At 38.9% G+C, this 20,791-nt stretch overlaps 1 protein-coding gene across 1 annotated transcript in view; it reads right to left on the reverse strand.

Moving 5' to 3' along the window:
- Window positions 1–20,791, reverse strand: part of JAZF1 (JAZF zinc finger 1) — a 197,742-nt gene that overhangs the window by 8,996 nt on the left and 167,955 nt on the right. The window contains exon 3 of the mRNA XM_063325088.1: window positions 20,180–20,376. Within this exon, the coding sequence (XP_063181158.1) occupies window positions 20,180–20,376 (197 nt within the window). The remainder of the gene's footprint in view (window positions 1–20,179; window positions 20,377–20,791) is intronic.

Below are 20,791 nucleotides of genomic sequence, written 5' to 3' on the forward strand. Positions count from 1 at the left end.
CCTTGAGTAAAAACGCATGTCAACTGGTAGCTGCAAGTACTGGGGGCTCCTGAGCTTTAATCAGATACTGTAAGTTTGCTTACAGATGTCAGGCTATCCACGTTTCTTTCCTGTGGTTTTCATCCATACGGGGTGGTGCGCAGATGAGGAAAGATGGATGGTTTCCCACCGTCAACAACTGTCGACATGAGCGCACGCACACACGCTCTGCAGCACATCTGGAAAACTCTGCCCTGCTGACTGCGACTCCTTATCCCACACCGAATGAGCGAAAGCCAAAGAAAGCATTATTGACCTCTTAAAATATTTCTGAACTCTAGGAACAGTTAACCTAAAATGAAGTTAAGAGTTGTTATAGTTTAATTAACTAATAAAAAAATGGAGGCAAAACCACAACTCTGCTTCTATGATTTCCTGTCCTTGATTGTATCTTGATGGAAAAAATTCCTCAAGCTGTTCCTTTCAAACTTTTTAGCTCAGTGGGTTTTTTTTTAAGCAAATGCAACAGAAAACCCTATTGTAAACACATGTACGTACTCCCAGGATGAGAAAATATACAACAATTCCGAACACTGACACCAACAATTTCTGCCATTATAATCACCCCCCTTATAAGCCCTCGTAAGAAGGGGTGATCTCCTCCCAAATAGGATTTCGTCCTCCCAAAGAAAACATCATTTGAGACTGTACAACATCTATTAAGGATATCACTACGTTTAGTGGTAACCAGGAGCACGCTTTTATAAAACAACAATCAGTGGTCTATAAAACTTAATATGCAATATGGTATATACACAGAACAGTAGGGAGAAGAAGCAACCATTCCAATTATGCATTTCCAAGTTTTCCTGTACTTTCAGGGCATCCTTTTATTTTTTCTAGTAAGCTTGTACAGTAAGACCCAATTCTGTAACAGCTTTTGCCTATGCTTCACTTCTAGGTAGACACATTGAAGAAGGGAGGCAGAAAAAAATAAAATAATGTGTAAGCATCTGTGGGGTCAGACCATCCTTACGGTTTTCTTTTAATTAGCTCACCTGAACAAAAATGCAAGATTTTGTCTAGTAGAGTCAAAAGAGTTGTTTAAACAGTACAAGTGAATGCTCCATTGTCTTAAGTTTTTAAATACAAGCTTGTCACTATGGTTTTTACAAATATGATAAGCTTTTTCAAGTATGAATAACCATACAAATATATATTTCTTCTTGCACAAAACAGTAATAATAATGGTGCCAAGTACCTGAAAGGCATATTACTTTATATAAAGCTGGAACTGCAGTCTATCACTGCTTTTATCTAACAGTGTCCCCCTGAACTCAATTGCTTGCACTCTCTTAAAAAAAAAAATAAAAAAAAAAAAATCCCAAAACACATTTAAGAGAGTCCTGGTATAAACAAAATGCAAAAAACCTTATTGTCTTGAAAAAAATTCATTAGCAATAAAAATTTATCCTTTAAATAATTATGTTGTTTCAGTTGCCATAGAAAAACAACACTGATTTAGTCAGGCTTTTAACTGATTCCGCCTCAGAATTTAATTTCCTCAGTTGTCAGTGTCTAAGAGCAGCAACCCATGTGGTGCCTCACTGATCGCGTGCAACACATCAGAGAGGGGGAGGGAAAAAAAAAGAAGAGGAAAAACAAAAAAACCAAACACACAGGTTGGTGCTGCCATAATAAACAGCCCCCGGACGAGGTATTTTAATTAAGTACTGTAAGGCTGAGGACGGTAGCTTTGCGAAGCCGTTCCCACGCCGAGCAGGAGTCCCTGGCCTTCAGCTACACGTCAGGTGTACAAACTGCTGCAACCTGAGCCCCCGGCTGCCGCTGGCTCCTTCAGGCAGCTCGCCAGGGTACCAGCAGCGCGCTGAAGGGGAAGCGACCAGCACTGCACTTTGATCAAGATATAGCTTGCTTGCTTGCCTTCTTTTTTTTTAAACTTGGTTGGTGTTTCACAATAATAATTGTAAATGTTTACTTTGTAAAAGGAAAAAAAAAATAAAATTAAGCACCTTTGCATCTAACCTATGGCCTGTTCCAGGGTATAACAACTGTGTGACTTGGACAAGTATTTGCAATAACTCTTAAGAGAGCTCCGAGAGAGCTGGCTCACTGATCTCTGCTTGGACGTTGCCATGCACATGGAAAACAGGACGCTCTGCTGGGGCACGCTGCCCTTCTGGGGGACTGAGCAGAGCCGTTCCTGTAGCACGTGTATAGTAATGGCTTTACCGTTTCTCGGCTTGCTTGGAAGGCAGACTGATCATTCCCCTCCACCAGTACTCAAAGGAAAAATATCAGAATTAGGCTTCAGAAGTCTGAACAGCAAAAAAACTCCCCCAAAACTCAACAACACGCATTTCTCTAAGAAGAAACGTCTAAATATATGGAGGTGAAAGGCTGATAGAGAAGTACATGCTTTCCGCAAGGTGATACGCAAATACACAATACTATTACTGTAACTAAATACTAGTTCTTGCAAGAAAACTGCCTTCTCCACCTCTCTCCTCTGGCAATGCTCTTTCTGAGGCTCCTTCCTAGCTTATTGCTTTTTACCATATCCAGTTTCATCATCTGGCTTTCATTCAGAGACCCTACATAGTTCTACCTCAGCCTAACCTAAACCCAATGCTTTATCGTCCAAATGGCTCAGTAACATCTTCCTACCATTGCCCCCACCCTCAGTCCTGGCCCACAAAGCCACTTCCCCTCTCCTCACACCAGTGGCCTTGCCAAAAGGCTCACTTCATCTGTGCTGCCCCCAGCGGATTAAAAATTGAAACAAAACAAAACAAAGGCAAGGAAAGAATGCTAGTTTGCTTGTTTTTTTTTTTTTCTGGAATTTTCCATGCTGAGACAATGCCACTGCTCCTCAAAGAGGAGGTGGACTCCATTGGTGGATATGGACTCAAGGTGGGCACAGACTTGAGGCAGACACCACTGGGCAAAGCTGGCATAGTATGCCGTATCACAGCCAGGTTTACATAAAATTACCAGTTAGGAAAAGACAGAAAACATACAGGGTCACGAAGTATTCTGTCAAATTATTTCTCTTTTAATCTTTATGCTGTGTTTAAACACAACTTATCACAAATGCAAAGGCTGTCTGCATCACAGCAGTTTATTTGCCAAAAGTGAACGCATGAAAAGGGATTATGGTTACTGCCTGCATGGTAAGAAGCCTTTGTAGGGTGATGAAAAGCAAAGTTGCACCATAAAGATTTACTCTGCCTCTTCTTCCAGTCAGTTTTGCTATCAGCGAGAACATCACTTAATCCTACAGCAAAGATCTCGCCTCTCGAATGCCCATATACTACTTTTTCCAGTAGATGAAGTCAGTAATTTAAATAGCTCAGAAACGTTTTGCAGAGTGTTAATCATTTGACATTCTGGAACAGACAACATCCCAGCTACACTGCTGAAAATCCAGAGCCTTATCTTTTACGTTTCTGGGGTTTAATCAGTATTCACACCACTGTAGCCAAGTTATTCTGCCTTTTGCCTAAGTGAATTCATTCCACCATGAGATTTACAAAGGATTTTTGCCCTCAACTTTGAACAAATCTTGGTTCTAGCAGGTGCATATTATTTGTAGTTATGTCACTTTTTAAATCTAAAGACGGCTATACTGTGCCTTGAAATATAAAGAAGGCAAAGCTGATTAAAACCAGCACAAGCTGTGTGTGCCATTACAATGAATACGATCTATCTTGACCTCTGATCAAGAACATTATGAGTCCTTCCTTTCTCCTCCCATGATGAAAAACAAACCCAAAACATCCTTGCCAATTATTTTTGTGAGGAGAAAGCATACATTTAAGTATACAATGAATAACTATGAGCAAATAGCTTACTGCAGTGGGAACCAACATTGCTAGTGTCACTGAAAGTTCATGGTAATTCCAATGATCTCTCATGAAAATCTAGCTTCACACTTTGTCCCGTGCAGGACGTGCAGTTTGTATTTTATAGGAACAGTTTTATGAGAGCACTTCTTATGCTAAGAAGTTTGCCTTCCCATATATTGTGACAGCTTCCTTGATAAAAAAAAAGTGAATTATTAATATTATGTGAAATTTTGGCCTAACAGTAAAGCACGTTTATGAATTTGTCAAACTTCTTCCCTCTGTGCCCACAGATGCACACAGTCTCCTCTACGCTCACCAGCAGGGAGAACGTTCCCACAGCGGATACTCACTGTTGATCTAAAGACCTATCAAGTCATTCAACATGAAGTATTCTTCCTTTGTATAAAGAACAGGAAATAAATGCTAGGGGCAACGAAAAACAAAACCAATACAATATGTTAAATAACATGCATCATGACTGCTATGCAAGTCTTTAGAAAGTTCCATTCAGATTCATTTCTTGTATTTTCAAAAATACTTTTATCCTTCACGTGCATGAAGATGATATAAACACGTATGTAATACAACTGAGGAAAACCCAGGGTAGTTCAAACAGAGCCCTGTGTACCGCTACAGACACTGGTATTTTAGATTGCAAGTGCAATTCCAGTGTTTGGATAAAGCACCTACATAAAGTGAGCGCTAGGTTCACCACGGTGAGGGCTGGAGCCTTTCTTCAGCCAATGGGCGCAAGTACACACAGTTAAAAATTTTTTCCTTATCCCAGTAAATATCTCTGAACCTCGTTCCTGGGAGAGGAGAGGCAAATCTGTTCTCAAAGCCAAATGCATGCTTGGCAGCTCCGCTGTCACTCGAGGGAGCTGCTTGAGATGGTTATGGTTTGTCAAATGGGCCCTTGCCAAGGCTGGCAGAGACCTCCATCCCTCTGTGCGATCACAAAAGAGCCATCAAAATAACAATTACAACTTATTATTGACTTGGCCTTGGGCCGAGCTGGGGGAGGGGGGAAACGGGGGCGGCGCAGGGCATGTCCTGCTGGCCGCTGCCAGCCCCCGCGCAGCGGGTCCCGCGGGCTGTGTGGTCTGCGGCTGTTGCTGCCGGGTTGCTCTCACACACGCTCGCGCCGGGAGCACGTCCCTCATCTCGCACTTCAGCCGCCTGCCGCTGCCAGCATCCTGCTCTTCCTCATGGCTCTAGTCAGAGCAGGATTTGGCCAGAAAAATGTCTTCTGGAGAAACCACCCTTCCCTTCCAGTCCTCTCCTAGCTCAGATCAAGTATCAAGCGCTAAATAATGAGCTGTTTAGGAACTATTACTACTCAGAAGAACTAATTTTCTATTGTCTCTGGATGAAGAAAGGCTCAGTTAGCAAATAAGCACCAAGAGAATTTAAAAAAGGTACCTCATATAATGATGTGAATATGGATTCAAATACAAAGAGCAATATGGTTTTTAACATTTTTATGTACAAGGTACTTAAAAGCACTAGAGAAACTAAGTTAGACAAAAAAATAATTCTTGCTTGTTTGCATCATTTGAAGAGTAGCTTTTAGCCACTGGGGTCTGCTGTACCAAAGAAAAGAACCTTTACGCAAGCAAAGATATACATAGATGTTTCTGGGCATCCTCTACCCTCTCTCACAGTCGCCACCGAAATGGGAACTGTAACAGTCAGTCAAAGAGCCAGGCACAGAGACAGTCTGAAAAGATTCTTTCCACAGCTATTTCGGAGGGCGGTAGCTCAAACAGGACGAACCCACAAACAGTTATGCACCCAACCCATGGATAACATTGGTGTTTTAAATGAAATGGTAGATAGGTCGATTCCAACATTTCAAGTCACCTTTAGGTTTCATTTAAATGCTCAGTGTAAACTCACGCTGTATTTCAACTGATTGAAGATGTATTCAATTACAAGGTTTGAATTCACTTTGTAAAGCATGCAGAAACTTCAGATCCTATAGGTAAAACACAGAACCAAATATACTGTATACTTGCATAGAATGACTTCAGTTGAGCTAGCCCATATGGGAAATCATCCTAAAATCCTGGAGGTAAAGCTAAAATGAGAAAGGTACAAAATAAACATAAAGGTTTTTATTTAAAGTACTATTAGTATGACATTAGTATTACATATTCACTGTCAGTAAAATTGGGTATTATTTACACATGAGATCTGCTCACCATTTTGGGCTACAAGTGAAAAAGAACTAATAACACTTGGGTTAAAAAAAGATGGTCCTCCAGAGCCAATATAGAGGTTGGTAGAGCAGCTGGACTCTATCCGGCCTCAGGAGCAATTGTGTGCCATTTTCTATCTTGATATATTGGTATCTTGATATTGGTATAGCAAAGAACAGTCTTTAAAACTAAACCACAGAAAATCCCAATCCAGAAATTATAAATCCACTAAAAGGAGCTTGCACACCTATATAAGCAGATATGTTACGACTTATTGAATATATAAATGTATGCAAATAAAACGTATATGTAATAAGCTAAACAAGAAAAAAATGTTCTCCACTTTCAATTACTTGCGAAACAGCAACTAATCACAAAAACATGCATGTAAAGAACCAATTCTGGAAAAAACAGTCAACTGATACCATGGCATGTGTTCTGTAGAACAGGACTTTCTGAGAACGCCGCAGAGGTGCTAAAGCAAATTGTTATAATGTCACTGCACAATGTGCTGTTGAGGTTTTATGGCCACACTGCGCCAATAGTCTCGGGAAGTTATTTTGCATTCTTATATAAACTTTTTTCCCCAATCCTGTTTTCCACAAAAAAGGGCTTTCAATAATGTACAATCTTCTGTTTATACATAGTACAGGAAAAACATGATAAACCCAAGAACACAATCTCTACTTTAAACATATTTTAAAACTAGATTTCTACAACTTCATATAAACAAGAATAAGCTGTTAAACGCTCACCAAAAAAAGAGCATAACCTTCCTGTAATTAAATGGCAGTGTTTTACACGGCACTTTTTTTTAAATAATGAAAATAAAAAAAGTAAATAAATAAATCAATCCAGCAGACCCCTCCCAACTTGAGGCTTAACCTTCAAATTAATGTAACAGTAATAAAACCTATGCCAGCTGGAATCCTTTCTTTCTCTGGCTTTGGCACGAGCAGCAAGAGCAGGTATATATTTGAAGAAAAACAAAGTAGGACATTTTCCACCTTTAGTCACGGGATGTTAATTGAACTCTGGCAAATGTTTAAAGATATTCTCAAAATGTTCAAGAAAGAATTAAAACCAGTTGGGGCTGAGAAAAAGAAACAATCCATCCTTCCTCCCCCCTTCTCTCCCCCCAAACATCTGTTCCAAACACACTCCAAAAACCCCAGCGAAGAACAGTCATAATTAATGTTATTTTGGCTTTTTAGTTGCTAGGCCTGCATTCTGAGGTTAGAAATACAAAAATACAAGTTCAGGGCACTATTACTGTACTTAAGGACTCTCCTGATGCATGTAACAAAAAGGCAGTTTTTCTTTTCTCTTTTCCCCTTTTTCATAAAACCAAAGAAAAAAATAGAAACCGTATCAGGAAACAGTTTCATGTTTAAGATAAAGGATTACAATAAAAAGTACCTACATAAATGAACTACAGTTTATGAAGCTATGAAAATACATTTGAGACGCGTTTTATAACGTTGGGTTAAACATGCTTTACAGCTGTACAAAAGCTATTCAGCCACTTACAGTGCAGGCCGTAAAACTGCTAATGCACACAGTCCTCACCCACCCCGACTGCGCACATCAGCGCACAAACCCAGCAAGGATGCACCGAGCTACCACCAGGCTCCAATCCATGGAATTGCTATCACTGTGCAGGTAGCACTCACTACAGGAGGAACGCCGCTGATTTCAGCAGGATTCAGCTACGTGGGGATTTCCAGCATGCTCCTGGGCCGGACCTTAGACCTTCCTGATGTGTGAATGGGCTGAATCATGCCAAAGGGATGGCGTGGGAGGCTGCCCATGGAGGACCAGGGTACGGCGGAGCTGCACAGACCCAGGGCAGTTCAGCGCTCTTTCAGCAGCTTCGGGCCGAGGGAATTTTGTGCTTATTAGCCCCAGGAGGGTACAAACCCCTGACCAGCACCAAGGGAGGCAATGGCAGATTCTCCACTTCAATGCACTGAAGGGTGGGAGGATTTATTTTGCACAGAAATATACTTAACGCTTCTCTCTACCTGCTTTTAAATGCTCTGACCATCTAGATTTAAGAAACTCCATCAGCACAATTTGAAAGATAGCCCTAATGACAATACTCAGAACTACCAGTAAGGACTAAAATGCCTATTGATTACTGAGCCAGGATCAAGGCTTTTGTCATCCTGCCTACGCACAAAATCTACAGGGAAGAGCTGATAAGTTTTTTTAATAAATCCTACTTCGGGCTTCTGAGAAAGAAATGCATTTTTAACACCCAAACATACGAACACATTCAGTGGGGAGTCGTGTTTCCTCTTTTTTTAAAAAAAAATAATTCTGATAAAATTAAATCTGCAACACTGTGCCTGGTATGTTGTCACAAACCTTTATTTGAGGCTATCTCTGTTTCAATCAGGTGTACAAGACATATGTTAGCAGGTGTGAGTTGTTTCAGGTTATATATCACTGGACAAAGTTGAAATGAAAGCACTTTTCAAGTTGTTATTTTCCATTGCTCCTTGGCTTCTTGTATCCTTTGGCATTAGAGGCAGAAGTGCTGAGAAACTGCCATGAATGATGCTGACTGACTATATATGGAAAAACCTTACAAGAAGGAGCCTATGCGGGGCATGGACAAAGCACCAGGCTTCATCTTCAGCAAGAATTAGGGTGGTGTTTTTCAACTGCCAGGCCAAAAGCACTAAAGAGACAAGAGAATATGTAGTTTTGAGGTCAGCAAATGTTTCATAGCCTTTAGCTTCCTTAGTAATATACAAGATCTACAAACCACCCTGTTTTCCCTAGAATTTTACATAATTTTGATGATCATATACTAGGTAACATCGACTCATAATACACCATTTCCCCAGTGAAATAAACCTCTCTGTGTTTTAAGTCATCAAGTGTGAAATGGTGAGTTAGTTAGTCCTTGCTTTTTTCTACTTCTGATTTGCTTTGGCTACAGTGCAAGGAAAACTCAAACATTTACTTAAGTTTCACCATCTTCAGCACACTGAAGTGCTGGCCTAAATAAGTATGCTTTTTTTTTTTGCTAGGCACTGTAAAACCTCCTTGAAAACCGTAACTGCTTTCAGCATGCAGACGTACAGCATGAGTACAAATAGAGTAATTTTTTCAGTTCTCAAAGCACTACAATAGTAGAAATAGTAGAAATATATCCTGTTCAATCTTGCAATTTAATGTTTTTTATATATATGTATATATGTGTGTATATATATGCATATACATAGACATGATTTAAATAAGCACCTAAAAGTTCTATGTGCCCAACTAGTTTCCAACTTTCTGAAACACATTTGTGCTTTCAGTTAGCAATTTTCAAGGTAATTAGCAGATTACTTATAAAGCTAAATAGTAAAAAAAATTAATAAAATAAATCCTTCCACCAATTGGCCCTTGCAGTATAAACACACAAACATGAATACCGTCATTGTTACCCAGAACCACTGAAGTTCCTTTTTGAGTGTCAACCTATTCCTACATTAAATCAGTTACACCACAAGCTGCGAAAGACAGGCACAATGTGCTTTCTACAAAATGTATATTTTTTACACATTTGGAGGAAGAAAGGTCCGTGTGCAGCAAGTGTGCTTCTACATCAAAAAACCCTATCACAAATTAACACAAAGATGATCTTTACTTTAAGCTTATTGTACATTTTCTGTTCTAGACCCTGTTAAAAATGCTTTGCCGAGTTAGACTACTACGATGGGGATTATAAAACAGTTCCTGTGCTTGGAAGTACTTTAAATCTACAAGCCATGTTTCTATCGCTGCTTTGTAGCTCAAAAACCCAAACTAGTGATGATTTTATGAGTTGCTATAGTCTAGACAACTCGGTTACTTTTCAATGGAATTGTTCCTTGGGGAGAGTACTGTGAAAATTCCCATACAATTAATTACAGGTATGTGCAACTAAAATGCAATTCTACGGCACAGTAGCTTTACAATTGCCAGTGCAATTTATGTCTGTATCAAACAAGAATGCTCTGAAGGGGCTGGGAAGACCGAGTACAACAAGCAGGAGGTTACATATAAAGCTATACCTGTAGCGAGCGAGATGAGATAAATAAGATGCAGCGTTAAATTTCTGATGAGCCTTCTCCTCAGGCAAGATTCAGAGTTCTAGTGAAAAGCACAAAATCTGAGAACTGTGTCAGTCTTCCCAGAACATATTTTTATAGCAAATTGGGCTCACCACATTTTTACTGCCAAGTTAAAGAGCAAATGAGAAATTCAACAGAATTATAAGGGAAATGCATGCATAATGCAGGAAAAGGAAGAACAGAAAATGCAGAGGACAGCTATGAGAAGAATTGTGATTAAAACAAATAGCCGTGATGTATTTTCCCCTCACAGCACAGCCCTACTGTCACCCATCAGCTATTTTTACCTCGATCTTACTTTCCTCTATATACGGTTACAAATGGCCTTTTTGCTTTAAAAGTAACTTCAATTGTTATAAGCACCACTTCAAAATAATTTCATTTTGTGAATGTAGTATAGGCCTTTTTGTACTCTAGGTTATAAGTTAGTTTAGGATAGAGTTAAAAAAAGGACTAAGCAGGAGAGGTTATCATGATATGTGTTCTTGTGAAAACCGTAGAAAAGGTTAGGTACGGGAGAATCCCCCTCATTTTGCCCCATCTTTACAAGGTTACAGCCTTGGATCAGTGGGAAACCCAAACCTCTGTAAAGACAGACAGTCATGCGTTGAGTTGGCTTGTCTAGCACAACCCTGCAGAAATACTCCAGAACCTGCACCCCAAAAGCTACAGGACTTTGAAAGAACTGTAGTCACGGACTTGGGGCCCTATGCTCCTTGCAAACGCTTCACCAACACTCCTCTCTCACTTGGTCCATCTGCACTGAATGAAGTGGCCTTTAGGGAGTCCCAAACCCACTGTAAAACAAACCAGGTAACTCCTGTAACGAAAATGGGAGCTGGGGTTTGCAGAGTCCTTAAGTCTCCAGTTTTGCCTAGGAGACAAAAAAAGGACACCACGACCTCCCTTGTAAGTGAAACAGCCATCAAGCCTGGGCCAACTCTCATCCTTCCTTTTAGGGCCCAGCCAAACTGCAGAGCAGGTACCCAGGTAATCCCACAGCTTAATTTCATTAATGGCATGTAACAAAATGGTACAAAGGAGAAAAATCAAGATACTCTTTGGTAGATCAGAGGTAAAAAAGAAATAACGTAAATAGAAAAGTTCGGTCTGTAAACAATTGTCCTGTTTAGATTTCTTAGGCAAAATCTCTCTCCCCTTTCCTTTCTGCACACCTGTTCCACTTCACCTCCTGACTCTTGACCCTCAGCATCACCTTGGTGCTAGAGCCCCCGTGCTTCTATAGGGTGTTAATTGTTTATCTCCAACAGTAAATATAAGAAGCTAATCCATCACTGGAAGTTACTTCTACTTATGGCCCCTGCTTTGTCAGAATTCCATGAAAACTGATCAAGAAAACAGTTACAGGAGTCTGCTGGTGGTCCCTCAGAAGAGGAAACCTCTCCAGCTGCTTTGGGACATCAAGAAACAGTTACTTCCATACAATCTAGCTGTACTTGGAAATCACTGAGCCATCAATTTGTGCAGGTTTGACTTAGGTAATGTTCTTGGTCTTCATGATAGTGTCAAGCTGTTTGATTTGGGGCTATAAGTTAGTCATTATTATTTGCTAGGCAGTCACGCCTGAAATATGACAACAGCACTGTTGCTCGTGCATGCAATATGACATCATCTTTGCTCCAAAGATCCTCCAGGCTTAAGTTTCAGTATGTTCTAGGAACACAATTCTTTTGGTTTGCTTTGGTTTGGTTTTGTCAGTGAGTAACCAATATAATACATACTCTGCCTCTCTAAGGAATCTGGACGACCACCTGACAGCAGACGACTGCTAGAAAAAAAAGATCCATTTCTGAAGCGCTTAGCCAAGTACAGACAAGCACTTCAGCATTCTTCAGAAAGAGCTGAATATGTACAAGGTTAAACCCTGACTCCCTAGAAGGGGAATGTGGCATCTAGCTCTGAAAAAACATCTTTTAGCTGTTGCTGGGAACAAATCCCACCTGTGCTAAGAAAACCCCTATAGGAAATAATTGCACTTTCACTTATTATTTTTCATTGTTATTGGAAACCTCCTACTATAGCTTTATTCCTTAAGGCAGAAACTAGAAACTACCACAGATTTTACTTATTATTCATGCTCAGTCACGACCTCAGCCAAAAGCTCATGTTAAAATCTCATACCGTTTCTAAGCACACACATATATTATAGTTAACTCATATGTTGATCAACTGTTTTGCACAATGCCATTCATTATTTTTTTAATTATTATTTATGTATTTATTTTTTACAAGAACACCCATAAGGCTCTGTTAGAATAGGTGCCTCAGACTGCTAAATGCTGGGCAAAAATATGTACATATTAATTAGCGTGCAGGATTAATATAGGCCCCCAAACCTGCAAGTACCATTTTGGCTCCAATAATTATAAAGAAAGTTCTCTATCGTCATCTGCACAGAAATGTGAAATCCTGGCATGAGTGAAGTCCCTCAGAGGGAGGTTTTGCTAGAGACCACAATACGGTTGCCTCAAGATATTTTATCACAGATTTTATCGTACTTTGTAGGCCTGAAATATCGAATGCATTCAGACAAACTTTCATTATGTTGGAGAACAGAATTTGGTCTTCATTTTGTGAAGTAATGGCTTAGTTATTTGCCCATACTGTTTATATAGGAGTGGGTCTATATATCTAATATTTAATAAAAACATAGCATACAAGTTCTTCAGTCTCTGAACTGGCAATTAGGCAAGTAGAAACTTCTGTCAATCTGAACAACTAATGAGATGGTTCCTCAGACATCTGAAAGTGTGTTTTTTCAAGCTGCAGTAGAACTTGGTTCATTTGTGCTTTACTATGCTAGACACCCCATAAGTCAAACACACAAAAATGTAGCACTCTCAGACCACTTCTCAGCAACAATTTAATAAAAGAGCCCTGGGATTTGATCTCATATTTCTACTTTTCATTATTTTTTCAATTCCATTAACATAAGGTGCAATAATTAAACTTGAACATTTAAAATATGCTAACGCAGGTGAAAAGGTTTTGAAGTGAATGGCTAAAGTTTGGCTTTTGTGCGTACATAAATATTTAAGCTTGCAACTCTGCAAGTACAGAATATTTCATTCCAGTCTGACAAAATGTTTGTTAAGTGCTCAAAGACAGGCATTCACCTCCACAGTATTAGGTGCTTAACATTAATCACGTGCTTAAGTGCACATGATCTGGATTTGTAGCATGATTTTCGAAGAGCTATCTATGTGTACTTGTTTCCACTGACTTGTCCTGACTCCCAAGTCTACTTTCAAGCACCTTTAAAATCTTAATTGAAGAATACTTTGCAGTACACTATCCCTAAAAAAAGAAGCTCACCACAAAAGAGCATGCTCTCTCTAGCCATAGCAGTATTGAGCCAATCTGCGTTGCCCAAAGAAAAAGCTGTTGCACGTTATGAAATGAATAGCGGATTTAATGGTTCACAGTCTACTCTGATTCTACTTAACGTGAAGTTCAGAAATGCCACCTGCTGACAGAAGCCAAAGAGATTCTGACATAAATAGCAGTTCTGCTACAAATTCAGATTAATTTGGCTACATATTAATAGCACATCCATAAATAAAAAAAAGTTTGAGCACCTAACTCCTCCTCCTCCCAGTCCTCAATTCATATTGGGGGGGCACCCCTGTTATTTTACATTTCTACTGTCCACTTTAAACTTATGAAGTAGCTTAGCTGAGCAGATCTCTTGCTGGATTCTGTTTAATGTGCTGTTATAGCACTCTGCGTAAGAGCTGTCTGTGCCATATGATTACTTCATTGTTGAAAGCATAACATATGGAAACTGTACTGAAATGTTAGCTGCTTTGATACCTATGAAAAGGAACGAGCTTTTGCATTACAAGACGACAACGCATTTTTTAAACAACTTAAAGTAACAAAAATTAAACACACATTTAGAATCTAAACCATATTAGATTCTGGCATGCCTGTTACTCTATTTCAATGCCCAATTCAATGGCTGGTTACCATCGTGTTTTTGATTGCTATTACCAGCAAACAATGGGTGGTTTTCTTTCAACTTTTGCATTCTTGGAAAAGGGAACAGATTCAAGAGAAGGCCCTTGGGATTCCTTTATGAGTTATCCATGAAGGCAAATGCTATACAGCAGAATTATGGCAATGATATCTCATGTCATTGAGATAACATTACTTGAGATAACAAGTTTTATTGGGAAAACTCATAAACTGCCACAGACTGATTTGCTTCCCAAAACCAAAGCTCCCACAACAGACAAGTCCTTAATGGACCAGAAACAAGGTGCATCCTTACAGATTCATTTCGGAATCCCAACTGCCTTTGGCAGGAGCAGAAAGGAGATCTTTAGTTGTAATACACAGACCTTCTTCCCCTGTAAATTAGTCACCCATAGCGGGACCAATGAAGCTCTAAATTATTTCATCAGTAGCAAGAACTCCCATTAACACAAGAAGGAAGCTGTAATTTTTTGGTCACTATTTTGCCAGTAGTTGCATTTGAATCCTGAACAAAATCCAGCTGAATAAGAAGAGAGATTAATAGTCTGACTTAGAAGAATCTATTAATTTCATTGAATAAAAGTTCATATACACACTATTTTAAGCGTTTAAGAAGCTATTCCCTAATGATGTAAATGGGACAAACATATTTAAAATCATTGTAGATATTTAAGAATGCAGTCACACTAGGTATCAAAAGTACTTCTAACTACACCAAGCTCTGAAAATACCCACTAGTTGAAGGCTGATTTTTTCTCTTGATTGAAAATACATTGAATTTCACTTTCTGTCTTTAAATCACATATTATATAGTCATGCTTCATCACTAGTATGATTTATTAGAAAAAAAATTGCCCCATTTCACATGATGGGTTCCAACTGGCTGGAACCGCAGCTTTAGGATTACTGACACAGTTACAAAGCGGTCTTGGTTTCAGTTTAAGAATATGCTCTATATATCTAAAAAACTACTCAGTTACTACAGATCTACTAAATTATCTTTCAAGTAGTATCCTCACATGGTAAATGTAATGGTTTCTACATCAATAGTACTAACTTGAAAGCCTCAGTCATAGGGTTTTTTTTAAAGTATTGCTGTACTGAATTTTTAGGCATATTTGCTCACAGTATCACTCTATAGATTGTAGATTCCTTAAAGGTTAAGGCCAATCCTACAAAATGCTTTTTACTCCGAATTAAAATTAATTATTACTTTCATGTCTTAGTAGAAAGAAAAAAAAAGAAAGATTGAAAAGTTAGGTATTTCTGTGGGTAGAAAAATGGGGTCACTTTTATAAATATTGAGATTGGGCTAGTGAAAGAAATTTTAAGGAAGTTTGCCATAGTAAGAAAAGGTAAGATCTTTCAAATGCAGTCAATCAAAAATGACTGCACAAATATGACTCCCCAGAAAGGCATTTATCCTAATTAATAAGATAAACTAATAGTTAGTCACCTACTTAAATGACAGCTGCAAATCAAAACGGGACTTGCCAATTCTCTCATGGGGTCAGCTATGACCACCCATGAAAACTTCACTCTTTCATCTCCTTTACAAGTGGCGGGACTGACAGACGGCCGCAGCTATTCCAGCCAACCATAGCATCCTCAGTGCTCGCTGCCAGGACTGGCTGCCATCCGCTGCCCAACGCGATCAGGCAGTAAGTAGGTCTATAAACCTATTAAAACAGCATAAATGTTATAACTTGTAATCTATTAAAACAAAAATAAACAGGAAAGGAGGTCTGAGAGCCAGTTTCTTCAGAGCAAAATATAATGCTAATTATGAGGTTTTCCAATATTCCAGTTTTTTTTTTTTTTTTGCAGGGGGGGAGGTAAGAGTTAGGGTTGAGCCATTAAAAAAACGGTTTATAGTATTAAACTCTTGCTTTAGGATTTATAAGAAGGCAAAAAATTCACTCCAGGCTGAAATTTACAACCCCAGGCCTGGAATCATTTAAAAAAAAAAATTGTCATAAATATGGAAGAAAAAACAAACAAACACAAAACAGTGGTTTCAGATGATTTTTGGCACTCCTTCAATGCAAAAGTGGGTTTATTTTTTATTTTCTTTTTAAGTCTGAGACTCATTACTATGAGTTACTTTTGTAACTAAAATTGGGACTAGGTTATTTTAATAATGAATTGCCAATAAGTTACTATCACTGAATCTTTTTTAAAGCTTTTCAATATGAAGAGATATCATAGTTTTCAAAGGAATGTCAACACTCTGACTTATGCTCAAAAGCCAGGAAGTTAGGGGTGGAAATTTCATCTGTGAGCCACACAGATGTATGAAAACATTTAAAAAATTAACAGCGTATGTTAAAGATGCAATGTCAGCCCCATTTTTATCCATAACTAGACTTCATTAGTTTTGTGGGTTTAAAATTGACGTTTAAAAATAAAGGCAACATAAGTTTTTGTGACTTAATTGAGCGCTCCTTAAATAAAGAGATATTTCAATGTTTGCAGACTGTTAACGTCTTTCCAAAATAAGCTATGTGCTGGTGCTACTTAGCTATATTTCCCTATCACCCTAAGGAGTCTGTATTGCTGATGGAAGCCATTTCTTTTGCTAAATCCTGCCTGCGAACTCTAACAAGAGCATTTAAGCCTACTAAACAAAGTCTCCCAGGAGACACTATTGTTAAAACAAAAACTGGAACAAATTTTTAAAGTGAACTTTCTGCAATCATTAGAGGATGCAGGTCTTAAGAAGAAGAGAAAACTTGTTATAGGAAAGGGAACAAAAAGCCAAATGTAAGCAGAGAGCACATGCCAGTCACCCCTGAGGGAACAGAGGGGAGGTATAGAAAATTAACTGCTGCATTTCTACTTCCCACCAAAACCACAAATGGGCCATTTCAGGGGACTAACACATACGGAGTCTGCAGATAAATACACGTCTACCTCATTACCTGAGAAGAGCCTTAAAGAGCACACTTCTTTGCTGAATACTTCTGCTTCTACATGAATAATCTCATTTATGCAGAAGAAGGTGCTATACATATGCATGCAACATTTGCAGCATATATGTGTGTCAGCTTGGAAGCTGCTCAGCTCTGTCTGCGAATTTGGCCCATAGTCTTTTTGCATGGATTTTTACTGCAAAACTGAACAAACATTCTCTGCAGCCAAACCACCTTGAACTGTTTCTTATCAAACTTCACAAGCTAAGTGGGTTCATGTCTGGTCAATACATGGATGAGAGATCATTAGATGAAATTATGCTCTGCTGAAAAATGACAAGAGTAGCTTAACAGCATCAGCAAATGGTGGAACTTAGCTCTAAGGACGTGCACAATGGTGACTGGGATTCAGGCAGCTGCTGGCTTCACCTAAGGTAAGACTACCACACCTAGCAAAGCCAAGACAAACAGCATACCTAAAGGGAAGACACCACATGGAAAATGACCAAAAGATTAGTGAGGTTCCTGCCTTCTACTTCAAACAAGAAGGGCAAACAGCCATATAGGACAGACACTCTCTGCTGAGGGACATCCATATTTGTAAGTCGTTTCACCAGCCTGTAGGGCATGCTTTGCCTCTAGCATCTAAAGTGGCATCATTTTGGTGTTACGCCATGTGCAGTAACAATGCCAGACACACTTCTGAAGTTTGGTACCCTAATAGAGTATTGAACAACTGAGATGGGAGATAATAAGAGAGGAACTGCCATTCTGAATGTTTCATTAATAAACTGGGTGAAAGCAATCCCACTTTATTATTGACAAAGTATAGGTCTAAAGGAGGAAGACGACAACGATTACATTTGGATTCTATAATTATAACAAATACTTAACATCAACCCAGATGATCCCTTTCAGGCAATCTAAGGAAAAACAGCCTCTTTATTTTCTGAAGTTCCCACAGTATACATGTTTACCTGGATTCAGAGACGAGTTAACAAGAGTTTGCTCGGAGTACAAATCAAACAGGATCACACAGAAGGAATACTGCAATATTCTTCATTCTCACTGGATGCAGTGGAGGGTATGCCTGTAGGGCTTGAAAGTTGTGTAGGCACTGAGAGGCTGAAATGCAGGATGATTTACATGCTCTAGATTGCTTCCCTGAAACAGATCATGCCTAACCATCCTTGGTTTTATCACCTTGCTAGTCAACTGTCATATATACTTACACTTGAGGGAAAAAGATTTGCATCAGCCAATAATAGACATGTGAACTGCCTGTCTAAAATTAGTTTGCTGGCCTTCCTGGGCTCCCTCTGCAGGCACTGCACCCACAGAAAGAGAAACTCAGCCACAGCAGGACTTGGATCACCCCATCTATGTAAATTATAACCATCACGGAGAACAAAATCGTATGCCAAGCAAACACTGCAAAAAATTCTGTAGTTATCAGAAAAATCTCAATGCTTATTTTAGGTCCAGAAAAACTTTTAAGGTGACAAAAATGGAAATTCGGGGGTGAGGGTGCTGAAATGCAACTCAGTTGATAGTTACTTAAAAAAAAAAAAAAAAAATCTTCAAGAGAGAATATATGGTTTTGCTACCAGGCTATTACAAACCCTAACCTTGGAACGGGGCTCTAGTGGGGAACTTGGAACAGAGGGTGCAGAAAGCGGAAGCTGGTATTATTTATAATCTGGCCGGCAGGATTCCCAGAAACTCAGTTTGCCAAAACAAGCTGATTCTCCTAGCTACAGGTAAAACAACATTCTGAGTAACTTCAAAAGCTTGAAAAATATATAAATAATAAAAATAAAAGTATTTCAGTAGACAGATATTGGCTTTTTTTTTCCTTTGGTATGGAACATGTTTCAAAGAGTACATTGCTAACCAACGTTCCTGACAGATGTGCAAAGTTATACTACCTGACTACATAATGAATTAGCCTTCCCAGGAGGAGCTGTACAAAAAGTAAAAGAAAGCAGAAATTCCTTGACATCTGTAGGATGTCAAGGAAATGAATCAGTTTGTTTCAAATAGGAGATAATGAAGAAAAGCTTACTTTTAAAATTTTCTCTATTACATTAGGATTTTATCATTTAGCTGTTCTCAACATGCTTCCCTTTTTCATATCCAGGGACATGCTGAACAACCAATTAATTTCAGAACTTCCAGACAAGAGTGTCACAAGGACCACTACAACTTTTCAATTTAATAATTAATACTAAAACATTAAATAGCTTAGATAAAACACATGGCATAGCAGTTTATCAAAGCAGGGATGCTCATGTGATTTCCTATTAAGATAATATGTTGAGCCTATTTATTACAGAACAGAATAGATGTATCATATGAATTTAGCTTTTTAGAAGGAAATATTGGTATTTAACCTTAAGTGTATGAGAATTATCTGACAAGATCTCTATCCAATGTAAACCAGACTGACTTAGGCCAAGAAATCTGGTTCAGCAGAGCAAGCAATTTTCTATAATCAGTACCAAAAAATTCCCAGGAATTTTATACCTGGGAAAACCACGGGAATGCTTGTTTTAGAAGAAAACACAAATCACTTTTTTCATACATTGATTGCTTTTTTTGACCATAGTTTCCTAATGAAAGTCACATCTACATGATGACAGCAGCTGAAGATTCCTCCCTGTCCACTCATTTATTTATTAATTCAACCCCCCTTAAAAAAAAAACAAACAAAAGAGAGGGAAGGGACAGGGGGGGAAGATGGGAAGATCCCGACCACTTTTTCTTGTATCTTAAACTGACACTGTACCACGTGCAGAACTCTCTGACTGATACATCAGGGGTCTTTTGCACATTTGGTATTTCTGCTAAGGTTAGTTTCTTTGTGTAATAATTTCAGCTGCGATTTTTAAAGTTAGCGTCCTTCTCTGCTTTAGTAGAGTTTGGAAACAAATGCCCACACATGTTTTAGAGACTGCAAACCAAATGCAAATAAAAGAGCCCAAAGCTCTTCTGCTTTATTTTTAGGGGGTTCTTCTCCCCAGTGCCTCAGTATGTCTATTGTTCTCCAAATGCCACACAGCAAAACTACTAGTTTATTTGGGATAAATCAAACAGTAGGTGCTTACCTGTAGGAGTACTACTGCGAAACGAAGAGGAGGGAGTGATTGGAGGGGTGACTGGAGGAGTAAGGCTTCCACTGCTGTGGCGAGGTGGAGTAGATACATTCCCACGGGACACTGTGCTTGATAAGGTCAAAGAGAGTTTTGGCTGAATCTTTTTCTTCAAAGACTCCTGCTCACGTCGAGCTGCATCAGTCATAAATCTAGAAAAAGGACAATCACGAGGATGAGAGTCTTGAAACACTGTTCACAAGCAAGCTTTAGGTAAAAGTAAAGTAAGTATTTTTCAGTGACCAAATCAGTGACCAAATGGAGCTTCAAACTCAGCCATGGCAAGTTCCTCCGCAACACAAAGATTTCAAGAATATAAACCTCTCCATCAACAGCTTTATTCCAGTGTTCAAGATCTGGGCCATTTGCTTCTGATTTTGATAGAACTTACATTAGACATTTGGATCACGTGCAAACACACAAGTGTTTTTAAACTCCAACCAGAGATCAGCATTGCACACAGTATTTTAATAACTATACTCAATCCTTTACAGTAACTACACTCAATCCTTCTGTGAAAAAGTACCTGAGCAGCTATAACAGAGAAAAACATTAGGGGCAAATGTA

The sequence above is a fragment of the Chroicocephalus ridibundus genome, chromosome 2, assembly GCF_963924245.1.
Source record: "Chroicocephalus ridibundus chromosome 2, bChrRid1.1, whole genome shotgun sequence".
Taxonomy (NCBI): Eukaryota; Metazoa; Chordata; class Aves; order Charadriiformes; family Laridae; genus Chroicocephalus; species Chroicocephalus ridibundus.